The 13,281-nt window shown below is 37.6% G+C and overlaps 1 protein-coding gene across 5 annotated transcripts in view; it reads left to right on the forward strand.

Moving 5' to 3' along the window:
- sytl5 (synaptotagmin-like 5) overlaps positions 1 to 13,281 on the forward strand; it is a 190,780-nt gene that overhangs the window by 124,120 nt on the left and 53,379 nt on the right. For all 5 annotated transcript variants that reach the window (XM_072585109.1, XM_072585108.1, XM_072585107.1 and 2 more), the window contains 3 exons: positions 2,555 to 2,770; positions 9,886 to 10,001; positions 12,563 to 12,683. In XM_072585109.1, coding sequence (XP_072441210.1) covers positions 2,555 to 2,770; positions 9,886 to 10,001; positions 12,563 to 12,683 — 453 coding nt within the window. The remainder of the gene's footprint in view (positions 1 to 2,554; positions 2,771 to 9,885; positions 10,002 to 12,562; positions 12,684 to 13,281) is intronic.

Here is a 13,281-nt window from a genome sequence, read left to right on the forward strand (position 1 = left end):
CACACATTGACGCGAATATCTAGTTTCTAAGAGGGCACAAGATACACAGATAACTTGTTCATAACTACTTTGTTAAACTATTCTGTATACAACAATGTTTGTATTTCATTCAAGAAGTGTGACATCTTGTGGTGTAGTTATATTGATTAAAATGAGGTATTCAGATTTCTCTTCCAATTTTAATAGCCATAACAAGACCATAAAACCATGCTCAATAAAAAACATATTTTATTTTGGTCATGAGAAAATTCCATCCAGACATCCTTTGATGTTTAAATATCTGCTATTTATTTCTTAGATTATTTTAAAACTGAAAATAATTATCGTAGAGTGATAACTGATTTAGCAGGTCAGAGGGCCTAGTCTACTTGGGATTTTAGGCCACTGCTAACAAAGGGCATTTAAGGCAGTACTAGAAACTGCCAGAAATTAGGTTTCTGCACTCGTTTCAGACCTGGACGCGCACATTGTTTCGCTGCTAATTGGTATTTGTAGTGTATAAGCACTAACAGACTCAAGCTTTCTTAACCAGAGACAGATGGATGCGATTTAGAATTGACTCAATTAAGTGGAAAGTGTTTTGCATTTTCTAGAGCTGGAGGATACAGCAGCACTCCTCTGGTTGTACAGAGCAATTGTGAGCTGTTCACCCTCACCACCCAGAGACACCACATCCCCCTCTCTCCCCACCACCATACACACAACTTTACAGCAGCTTCCACTAACTTCCTTGACCTTATAAGGCTAAAAGATGCAGATTATGAGAGGTGAGCTATGTCAAGGCATTTATTGGCATCCATAACTTGCTTGACTTATTCTAATGGAACTATAGACCACTTCACTTCTGCTCTTAAGTCTATCTCTGCTGGTGAGCCATTGCAACACATCATGAGAGTAGCAATTTGTTTGCAGCACCAAACTGATTAGACTCAAAAGAGTCTCCAACCAGTAGACCATGATATTACATCCTATTCCGTAAGAGATAATCACATAGTCTACCAGCTGTTGTTCCTCAAAGTGACAATTAATAATGTTTTGCTGCAAGGATGGAGATTTTCCAATATGCCTAAATAAGATGTTTATTGAGTAACCTATGTTTCTTTATCGTCATGATACATTTGTATATAAAGCCGAGTTTTGTATGTCTGTTCCAGACTGATAAAATTTAAACCCTTCTACATTAACTAATTTTAGCACAACTGGTCGCAGTATAGTTCGCCAGCATTAATTAATCATATGACTTCAAGGCTGTAGAAATGTTTAAAAAACTCAGTATGGTTGAGAGACTGGTCAGTTTCCTGACACAATGAACAGGGCAAAACAAAAACCTGGTTTGATATTTGTCAGATTTTTTTAATCTCAAGAAATGTCCATATCATCATTGCCACCTTTCATGTTGTGCCTTTATCCGTCACATGGTTATCAGAGATGAATAATCAGCAGTGACCATGGATCAGCAGCAACTGCGCTATGTTAGTCATACTGTTTGTGCAGAGCAACCTCAGCATTCAAAAGAAATGAACAATGATGAGGATGAAACACTCCCAAACACTGTTGTGTCTAAAAACAAGGACACCAAATTCTTGTCTCACTCAGTCAGTGTTAGCAAATTTTTTTAAAATCAGGTTGGTCATATGTTCACAATTTCATGTCTGGAAGCGAATAGAAGCATAATGTACATTTGATTACTATCAGTCAATGAGACTGCTCAAAAGGCACATGTACTTTTTTATTCCATAAAACCTATTATTTCTGCATTACTCTAAGCCATTGGTTCATTTTAAAATACTTTGAGGTCAAAGAATAATTATTTGAAAACTGACAACTCTACATTTCCCCAAAGCATTAAAGTTTACCATTGTTCATCATCCCATTTCAAATCTGTGGCATTTCTAAAGTGCAAACTCCATAATTGGGTAAATGCTTTAGCTCTATAACATAAGCCTTTTTGAGTTGGTATCCACTATTGTTCTCTCCAATTTCCCAAATATACTAGGGACAAAATGGCTGTCATATTCCAAGTCTTCTGTTCCTTTTTTGCTTTGTTCTTTTCATGATACCATTAGCATAAGCATCACTCATGCACCCACCCGTACCTCCTGTACCCTGTGCAAGTAATCAATTATCACACATGAATATTAACATGTTGCTCAATATTTGACCATTGGACATCGTAAGAGAACCACAAGGTACTTTCAGCACACACATGCACTTTTTAATAGAATTAATTAGTAGTGACCAGGAACCTGTTAGTTTGAGGGCATTGGGCCAATTTAGTTAACATCAGTGCTCTCCCTTTTGAGATCACCCAAGTCAACATGGAAAGGGTTCAAATGTGAAATATTCCTGATGTGCATGGATCAGTACATGTCATGCACATTTAGTAAGTGCTAAACTGCAAAGTCATCGACAATTTTTTTAACGGTGCATTTTCTATGTAAAGCCACATTATTAAATGATGATAGAGGATCTATGGTTTTCTCAGGCTTTTATTTCCCTTGCTTTAATCTTGCCATTTTATGAGTTACTGAGAGAACACTCTGGTTTATTACAGGAAGTTAAAGAATGAGCTCATCAAAATCCGAGGTTCTTCAATAAATCGAAGAAAGCAGCAAATCAGTGACCGAGTCTGTAGACGATGTCAGAAGACGCTTGGCCTAATCTTCTTCAGAGGAGACCTGTGCCAGACATGCAATGACCGTGTGTGTACGGAATGTAGAATTATTGCCAATGATGGGACCTGGAAGTGCACTGTGTGCGCTAAAGTTGCGTATGTATTTGATTTTAAAGCAAGTAATAATCAGGAAAATAAGCCAAATAATTCTATAATGCTGTTTATGTTCAGGACATTTTGTGACATTGCCTTATTCACAGATACAGGTAATCATAATCCGATGAAACATTGCTCTCCCTGTCACATTGTGCCTCCTGTGAACACCCACGTATGAATATGTACTGAGTTGTATCTTGTATGTGTTATCATCAAAATGACAATCATTACATACAATATGTAGAAATTAATGACAGAATCGTTAAAGCTCAACGAAACTTAAAAGCCACTTTAATTGTAGATGCTTATTTTATATCTGTATGGGAAAAACACAAAAGAGCGTATTTTTCATCTTTAAATTGTTAAGTGCCATGAATTCAATTTATGTTTGTCTGTCACATTATTGCATATTTCCATCATTACAACACATGTTCACAAAAAATAAAATATTGCCTGCAAAACACATAATATCTACCAATTTAATGGAAACAAAAATAAATAAGTTTGTACTGGTCACTAATTAGGCATAGCCAAGCCTTAGTTTTCAGCTGTTTGAGATGATACAGTCAGACGTGTAGAGCTTTTAAGTCTAATTTTAATACTTTTAAATGCAATGATTGCACACACAATTAACCACAAAAACAGTTTTACTATTTGATATTTATTGTTCTGCATCTTCAATATACAGAAAGAAATATAATGCTCTCATAAATTCAATTTCACTGAGACATTGCTTTTATAATATTCTGTCAGTATTACTTTCCAGGAAGGACAAAAGCAAATGTTCCAATTGAATTGAATTTATTGTCATGTGTATCGAGGCACAGTGAAAGGCTTTGTCTTGCCAGCAATACAGGCAGATCACATAGTTAAGTAACATAGATAAGTAAATAATAGATAAACAGCGTCAAAAACCACAACATAGCCGAATGCTAAGAGTTTGTGAGTCCTTTCAGTATTCTACCAACAGTAGGGTAGAAACCATTTCGAAACTGGCTAGTGCATGTATTCAGGCTTCTGTACCTTCTCCCTGATGGTTGAGGTTGTAGAAAAGCATTGCCAGGGTGAGATGGATCTTTGAGAATGCTGGCAGCCTTTCCTTGACAGCGAACCTGGTGAGTGGATTCTGTAGATGGGAGGTTGGCCTTTGTGATTGTCCGGGCCAAGTTCATCACTCTCTGTAACCATCTTCGATCTTGAATGGTACAGTTGCCATATCAGATAGTGATACATCCAGACAGAATGCTCTCAATGGCACACTCTAAAAGTTGGCAAAGGTATTCGCCGTCATATTAAATTTTCTCAGTTGCCTGAGGAAGAAGAGACATTGTTGGGCCTTTGTAACCAGTGCATCCACATGGAGAGTCCAAGAAAGCTTGTTGTTGATGACCACTCCCAGGAGCTTGACACACTCCACTCGTTCCACCTATGTGCTGTTAATGTGGACCACACCGCCAAGTGACGTCACCAACCCAAGGAAACTTAAACCCATAAATTAAAAGCGGGCCATACCGCCAGTGCTTCATCCGGAGGCTCACTGATGATGTTAACTAATATGGTGATGAAACATCTGAAGCCAGATCTTCCAGCTCAGCAAGCAAACCTACATCCACTGTCTATAGTCCCAATCTACTCAATCTCTCTTCACCTCCTCAGTTCTTGAGCATGTCTACTAAACATTTGTTGCACTACCTCCAAGGCTATTATATCCTTCCACCGGCAAGCAAACAAACACTGCTCAGCACTCAAGGTGTGTTATCGTCAAAGCCCAACCTAATTTCAGTAAGGCTTCTTTATTATTAAAATAATTTGATGAGGTTAGCAAAGCAAGAGTTTACCTTTGAAATCCATGTTGACCTAATTATAACTATTTCGTAATGTTTTTGGTTTCTTGATGTTTTTCATTTTATTACTTAGTTAGAATTACATTGGTGTTCCTACTGCTGATATTATGTTGTCTAGCTGGTTTCTAGCTTGCTGGATATACGCCATCTCCCTTCTTAAATATCAATATAATCAACACTAATCTAAGGCATTGCACTTTTTTTCTAACAGGATATCACATGATAGTAAGGTTCTTGGATATTTTTCCTAGATATTTTAACCCATGTACAAGAAATCTCATGTCCCAGGGTTAATTAGGTTTTCTTTCCTTTCTCTGTTCATTGAAATCACCTTTCAATGTTACCACCATTTGATCCATCTCCCTGATTTTTAAAAAAATTTAGTCATGCGACAAGGAGGTTGCTGACTGGGCCAACTTTTATTGCCCTTGACCTGAGGCTTGCCAGGCCAATTCAAGGGGCAGTTAATAGTCAGCCACGTTGCGGTGGGCCTGGAGTCACATTTAGGCCAAACCAGGTAAGGACAGTAGGTTTCCTTTCTTTTTCTTGGGTTTCTGCAGATCCACCACTTCTCACTTGTATTGATTTTGGGATTTATTTTTGGGCTACCTCTCTGAATTTGCTTAATGAGGAAGCTGGGTGTCCATTGTATCTCTTGGCGATTGCTCTATTGAGTTCAATTATGCTGTGAGGCATAGTAGGAGATATAGTAGGACAATGGACAATGGCTACACAGTCACTAATGGACTAGAATTTTATGAAATTCAAATGGAACCATCTGACAGGGTGGGATTCAAACCATGTCCCCAGAACATGAGGATTACTAGTCTGGTGAGATTATGACACCACAGTGACGCCCCATCTGAAGCAAAATGATTATTTTATATTTCTGCTATTTTGTAATCACTGGATATATCTTAATAGTTCCAAGTGACACAGTTCTCACCCTGATTTTCCATTTTTGTGGTTATCTAGCTATACAACATTTTATGTTGTTTTATGTTTTTCAATAACAGAAGTTCATTGTTCCTCATTACATTCTTAACTACTTTTGTTTTAACTTCATTCCTAGTCTCTTCATGTTCTCCTTGTTAACGCTCATGCTGACAACTTTTTCCATATTTATCCTTTTCCTTGCCATTAGATTGATGGTTACATTTGAATTTAATAACATTCTAGTCTATTAGTGACTGTGTAGCCATTGTCCATTGTCCTACTACATCTCCTACTATTGTCACAGCATAATTGAACTCAATAGAGCAATCACCAAGAGATACAATGGACACCCAGCTTACTCATTGCTCCCTTTTCAAAAACAAAGTCTGTATGTAGGTATCACCAGCATTTATTGCCCATCCATGATTGCCCTGAGAAAATGCTGGGGACCTGCCTTCTTGAACAGCCAGTGTTTGTGTGATGCAGTGCTAAAAGAAAGTGAGTTCTCAGATTTTGAATGTGACAGTAAAGCACAGTAGTGTAGTTCCTTGTGAGGATGATGCATGGCATGGAGGGGTACTTTGCAATTAGTGGTGCTTTTGAGTATCTGTTGTCCTTGTCCTTCAAGGTGATAGAGCATTTGGATGATACAGTCAAAGGAAGCTTGATGAGATGCTGCAGTGTATCTTGGAGATTGGACATTCACATTGCCACTTTGTGTCAGTGGTGAAGCCAGTTAATGTTAAAAAACGGTGGACCAAATGACAATTACGTAGGCTGCTTTCTACTGGATGGTGTCAAGTGTCTTGAATGTTTTAGATGGATGAGCAATCCATCATGCTCCTAACTTGTGCTTTTTAGGTGATGAGATTTTGGGAAATCAGGGGGTATGTTACTCACTGCAGATCTCCTAGCCACTGACCTGCTTTTTAACTGCCATGTTTAAATGGCTGGTCCGATTCAGTTTCTGGTCAATGATGCTGATAGTAAGGGATTCAGCAATGGTAATGTAAATGAATGTCAAGTGGCAATGATTAGATTCTTTCTTGCTGGAAATGGTCCTAGAGTGGCATAAATGCTATTAACAACTTATCAGCTCAAGGCTAGATATTTTCCAGGTTTGCTGCATGTGGTCATGGACTGCTTCAGTATCTTAGGAGGTGCAAATGGTGTTGAACATTGTGCAATCATCCACAACTCTCCCAATTTCTGATCCTATGATGGAGGGAACGTTATTGATGAATAGCTGATGGTGGATAAGCCTAGAACACTACCCTGACGAACTCATGCAGAGATATCATGATGTTCTTTTTTATTCATGCTACCTCATTGGTGTTCAGTTTTTTTCTTAATTTTTAAGCAGCTTTATTTCCTGAGTTCCATTGAATCTCATTTTGAATGTTTCCCATTGCTGTTTGGCTTCATTATGTGATAATATTGTCATCTATTTTATTTTTACAATTCCATTCTTAGTTTCTCAACAATCTGCTTTCCCAAATCCATTGTCCTGTACTTTGTCATATTTATGCCTTTCTTCATTATCCTAAACCATGCTATTAATATATAGAGTGTAAGTAGCTCAGTTGACTAGATGATTAGAGAGTGGTGCAGAATAAAGCCAACAGCATGGGATTCAATCCTTGTACTGTACCAGCTGTGTGTAGGGTAAGGTCAGGAGTGTTTCCTCCTGACCTTACCCTATGCCAGCAAGTGGTTACCTTTAAGCTGTACATAACCAGTTGAGTCTATCTAGACCAATAAGTGGATGTTAGACTTCTTACATATTGAATTAGAACAGAGTCCTGTACATAATCACAGGAAATCAATTCTCTTAATTTTCACCTGCCTCTCCGACCAATTAATTTTGGGTTAGTTGAACTCACCTGATACTTTGCTACTTCCAAGGTTAGTGGATCAATCTTTTTACAATCTCATCTCCATTTACCTGCTGAGCCATGGTGTTTTAGTATGCATTTTGGTTATCCACTGCATTCTCTTTCTCATTGTTCTTTTAAGCAGTAAATCTGTTGGAAAAAAAACAGTATCTGTAGGACCACCCCTTCACCCTGTCCTAAGTTCCATATTGCTGACTCCCTGACGATAACACCTTTTATCTGTACTGTCATGGACCAATGATTTCCTCTGAATAAACTGGGCAGAGATTTCTCTCCCACCCTTTTATTTTAAGGTGTATCAGTCTCTCATTCCAGCTCATGACAGAATTGAGTGACTCTAACCAGAGTGAGTTCCTGTGTCTGAGAGAATCCAGGACAATCTCACTGTACACAACATCTCATCTCCTCCATTCCCAAAATATAGTTTGTCCATCTAATTCTAATCTCATTTATTTAATTGTACTTTGATAATCTGGTTAAAACTAAGTAAATAGCTTCTGTTTTTAAAAATACTCAGTTTGCTCACCATCTGAGCTTCTCTTTTGTGCTCGCTGTGAATTCTTTATAAGATTTTCCCTAGAGTTAGCATTGCTAACGCGTTGTGTTCAACCAGGTTTAATGTTAGTTTTTCATTATTCAGGACATTGTTTTTTTTTACAGTTAAGCTTTTAAAAACCTGGAAAATAATTTTAATATTTTGCTTAATTTTCTCCAGGTCCACCATTTGTCACTTGCACTGATTTGAGGATTTCTTTTTGGGCTATCTCTCTGAATTTGTCTAATGAATAAGATAGGTGTCCTTTGTATCTCCTGGCTATTGCCCTGTTGAATTCAATTATGCCATGAGGCACAGTAGGAGGTGCAACAGCTGAGGTTGACAAGTAGAAAAAGTTGGAACAAGAGCAGTTTATAAAGGGGCTATGATGTTTCAGTCTTCGAGAGGTGAAACACTATCTCAATCAAATCCATTTAGGAAAATCGTAAATATTGTGAGGATTTTTAAAAAATAACTTATGAAGTAGGAGAGTGAACTGTCTTTAACTTTCTGTAAATTTGTATCATGAGGTAACAGTGTGAAAACATTGCACTGAAGTTCATATCCACTATCAAGAGGGTCAGTGATAAAAGCAACATTTTGCACAAACAATTTATTTCTAAGGTGTGTGTATTTGCACTTTTGAAAAGGTATTCTGAAACTAGAAAGACTAATGTTTGATGCAGGTAATGGACAAGAGTTGAGAGAAAGAAAGAAAATAAGGGACAGACAAGGGAAGCAGTGAGTAAGAGAATAAAAGGGAGCAGTCAAAGAAAAGAGATTGAGGCTGTAGAGAAGAGAAGGCAGAGCGAGAGAGGAGGGAATACTGTCAGGATGGCTCCATTATTATACTGTCATCACTAGGTCAGGAGGCAATGTTTTAACCATTACTCCAAGAGTATAGTCAAAAGTCATATTAAACGTATGGTACATTATCAGTGGCTACAGCTCTGATGAGTTGTTATAGCATCCAGAGTTGAATTAAGAATTCTTTGCGCTTTTGCTGTTTCTTTCTCTTAGCAATATTATTTATTTTATGCCATTGTTTTGTTGGCAATGAAGTGAAAGGTGTAATTTTACTTTAGCCCTTCAAGAGAAAATAGCAATCATTAAAAAATGAGTTCAGTTTTCCATTGTCGTCTTTTATATAATAATTCTGCAAATATGCACAATATATAGATGATTCAAAAAGATTTTTGGAAAATTAATATCAAATAAACTGAACTTATAAATGAATTTAATGTAGAAAAGTGAAGTATAAAACTGAGTGTTAGGGTACATGATCTACAGACCATGTCTACATAAAAATAATGGGTAGGAATTGGTTGCTTGGAAACATGATTAACAATTACTAATGCCTTTTAATGACTAATGCATTACAGCTCATTGGGTAAGATTTAATCTGTTCATTACAGTATCTTAATAATCTCCTAATAGAAGGAAGTACTGGATTCCAATTTTTAAAACAGAAATCCTACTGCTGAGAGAAACATTTATTAGTCATCTAACCTTTAATAATATTCTTGTATAAAAAGTTTATGTATCATTGCATATTTTCATGTGCTGTTTGTAGGGTGAGTTTGTTAGAGATGAAAAATAAATTGTCAAAACAAGAAAGTAATCATAAATATAACAGAACAAGGTTAGATACAATATTATAGTATATTTTTGAATTTAATCTGTTTTAATATTGTCATGTATTATAAACAACAGTGTTTAAAAAATGTATCAAGTAAAATTTGAATCAATAAATAACATTTAATTATTTGCCAGATTTAGTTAATTAGTCGTTATCAGTGTTTAATATAAAAAGCCACCAAGAATTTTTAAAATGGAAAATCAGCAAATTTTATGGGTTCTTTCTTTTATATAGAGCTGCTATTATGTTGTTCTTCCTTTAAACAGAGAGCTGAGGGTTGTCACCGGAGAGTGGTTTTTTGAAGCGAGAGCAAAACGATTTGAACCTGCATCAGGAATGGGATCTGATCTCATCAAGCAGTCAATCATCAGGAAACCTATAGGTAAGATATACTGGACATGGTGTTTTTCTGTACTTCACAGGTACAGATTAAAGTCAGCAGAAAAGTTTAGGTATAATCAATTCCAGCATTCGTGCACTTTTATGATTTTCAATGGTAAGCATTAATTAATGTCAAATAGAGTCATAGTGATGTACAGCATGGAAACAGATCCTTCGGTCCAACACGTCCATGCCGACCAGATATCCCAACCCAATCTAGTCCCACCTGCCAGCACCCGGCCCATATCCCTCCAAACCTTTCCTATTCATATACCCATCCAAATGCCTCTTAAATGTTGCAATTGTACCAGCCTCCACGACTTCCTCTGGCAGCTCATTCCATACACATACTACCCTCTGTGTGAAAAAGTTGCCCTTAGGTCTCTTTTATATCTTTCCTCTCTCATCCTAAACCTATGCCCTCTAGTTTTGGACTCCCCGACCCCAGGGAAAAGACTTTGCCTATTTACCTTATCCATGCCCCTCATAATTTTGTAAACCTCTATAAGGTCACCCCTCAGCTTCCAATGCTCCAGGGAAAACAGCCCCAGCCTGTTCAGCCTCTCTCTACAGCTCAAATCCTCCAACCGTCTCAACATTTCTAAAAATTACCTTCTACATGTGCAGAGTTCCATTCTTCCAGATTTTAAATATTCGAGAAAATCTTATAGATTCGTTTAATGCAATCTTTCCTTTTCTTTATTTCATTTACTGTGTATGATTTGACACTAAACTCAATATTCCAGTGGATATTTTCTGGTTCAGACATTACATCATCCATTAGTCATGCTTTTGTCTGATTTGGTTAAACATAGAACACAGAACATTGAATACTGCAGGACAGTACAGGCCCTTTGGCGCACGATGTTGTGCCGTCCTTTTCTCCTACTCTAAGATCAAACTTACATACATACTCTTCATTGCACTATCTTCCATGTGCCTATCCAAAAGTCGCTTAAATGTCCCTAGTGTATCGGACTCGACTACTACCACTGGCAGTGCATTCCACACATCGATCACTCTCTGTGTAAAGAAATAACGGCTGACATCTCCCCAGAACCATCCTCCAATCATCTTAAAATTATGCCCCCTCATGATAGCCATTTGCACCTTGGGAAAAAGTCTCTGTCTATCCACTCAATCTATGCCTTTTATCATCTTGTACCCTTCTATCAAGTCATCTCTCATCATTCTTCGCTCCAGTGAAAAAAGCCCTAGCTCTCTCAACTTTACTTCATAAGATGTCCTCCAGTCCAGGCAGCGTCCTGGTAAATCTCCTCTGCACCCTCTCTAAAGCTTCCAGAATTAAGGTAACCATTATACAATATTGGTCAACACAATATTCAGCACAATATTCCAAGTGTGGTCGAACCAGTTATCTATAGAGCTGCATAGTAATCTCACAGCTCTTAAACTCAATCCTCCAGCTAATGAAAGCCAACACACCATACAACCTTGAGGGATGTATGGACATGAACCCCGAGATCCTTCTATTCCTCCACAATGCTAAGAATCCTGCCTTTAACCCTGTATTCTGCATTCAAATTTAACTTTCCAAAATGAGTCACTTCACACTTTTCCAGGTTGAATTCCATTCACCACTTATTGGCCCAGTTTTGCATCCTGGTAATGTCATGTTACAGCCTACAACAGCCCTCCACACTATCCACCATTCCTCCGACCTTCATGTCATTAGCAATCTTATCCATCCTTCCACTTCCTCATCCAAATCATTTTTAAAAATTACAAAGAGCAGATGCCCCAGAACACTACTGGTCACTGAGTTCCAGGTTGAATACTTTCCAACTACTACCACCCTTTGTCTTCTATGGGCTAGCCAATTCTGTATCCAGACAGCCAAATTTCTCTATATCCCATGCCTCCTTATTTTCTGAATGAGCCTACCATGGGGAACCTTATAAAATGCTTTGCTAAAATTTGGTTAAGTAGATGCACACATTGGGCTGAATTTAACGGCTATAGTAGTTGAATTGATCTCCGGTGGGTAAGCCAGGCCCACCTCTACTATGACTATTTTCAGAAACACCAAATGACCAACAGGCTGACAATTACTTGCCACTGAGGCTTCTGTATCTTTAATAAGGGTGAAGGTCCCATCTCGAAGAGTATCTGACATTTGGAGGACCACAATTCAGGAACTAAAGGCACCTTAGACAAACCACCTGGAGAATACACAGAGACAGTAAGGGCACAGAAAGTTGTGGGTGGGGGACTTCACTGTCCATCACCAACAGCACCATCATTGAAGGAGTAGGCCAGGACACTCCAGGAAACATTATCCCAGCCTGTTCAGCCTCTCCCTATAGCTCAAACCCTCCAACCCTGCCAACATTCTTGTAGATCTGTTCTGAACCCTCTCAACTTTCACAACATCCTTTCTATAGCAGTGAGACCAGAATTGATTATATATCATCAATAACAACATATAATCAAAAAAACCCACTCTACACAATATTCTTAAAGCTATTGATGTTATTTTTTTTTATTATTTTCAGTGCAACATAAATATACAATAATTTGATTTTACATTTTCTTAATTAGGAGAAAAGACTGACCAACCAAAGGAAAAAACAAATCAGAAAAATACAGATGAAGCTTCAAGGACCTCCACATTAACCAAAAATGAGAAAAAGATGGTTCCTGAAGTATTCAAACGGATTAAGTAAGTTAATAGTGAGGCCTTGAGGATCTGTTCACTTTCAGCATTGAATCCTGTATTTAGCTATTGTCCCAGTCAAGTAATTGTACTATTTGACTTTATTGAAAAGGCAGAATGTGTCACTCAGCAAAAGATGTACAGCTGCAGGGTACTTTTAGCCAAATTGCTTAGAACTTATGAGATGAGTCCAGGTTACACAATATAAAAAGCACTACCCAGGTGCTCACTCTCTTATCTTCCTGTTCTTATGTGGGGAGAAAACACTGAAAAGGTATGGAGTCCGATATGACACTTCATCAATCATATTGGACATGAAAAGTTAACTTTGTTTCTCTCTCCACAGATGCTGCCAGACGTGCTGAGGTTCTCCATTATTGCTTGTGTTTGTTTCAGATTTCCAGCATCCACAATATTTTGCTTTTAAATGTATAATTAATACTTAATTCAGAACATAATGAACATAGTCAGCAAATGGACTCTATGAAATCCAAACATGACTAGGATAATGACTGTTAGTGATTGCATAAGTGCTAGGAGGTAGTAAATTAGTCATGGTGACCAGATTAAATGTACTTCCTCGTCACTTTGACAATGAAAATGA

This window comes from Chiloscyllium punctatum, chromosome 15 (assembly GCF_047496795.1).
Source record: "Chiloscyllium punctatum isolate Juve2018m chromosome 15, sChiPun1.3, whole genome shotgun sequence".
Lineage (NCBI taxonomy): Eukaryota > Metazoa > Chordata > Chondrichthyes > Orectolobiformes > Hemiscylliidae > Chiloscyllium > Chiloscyllium punctatum.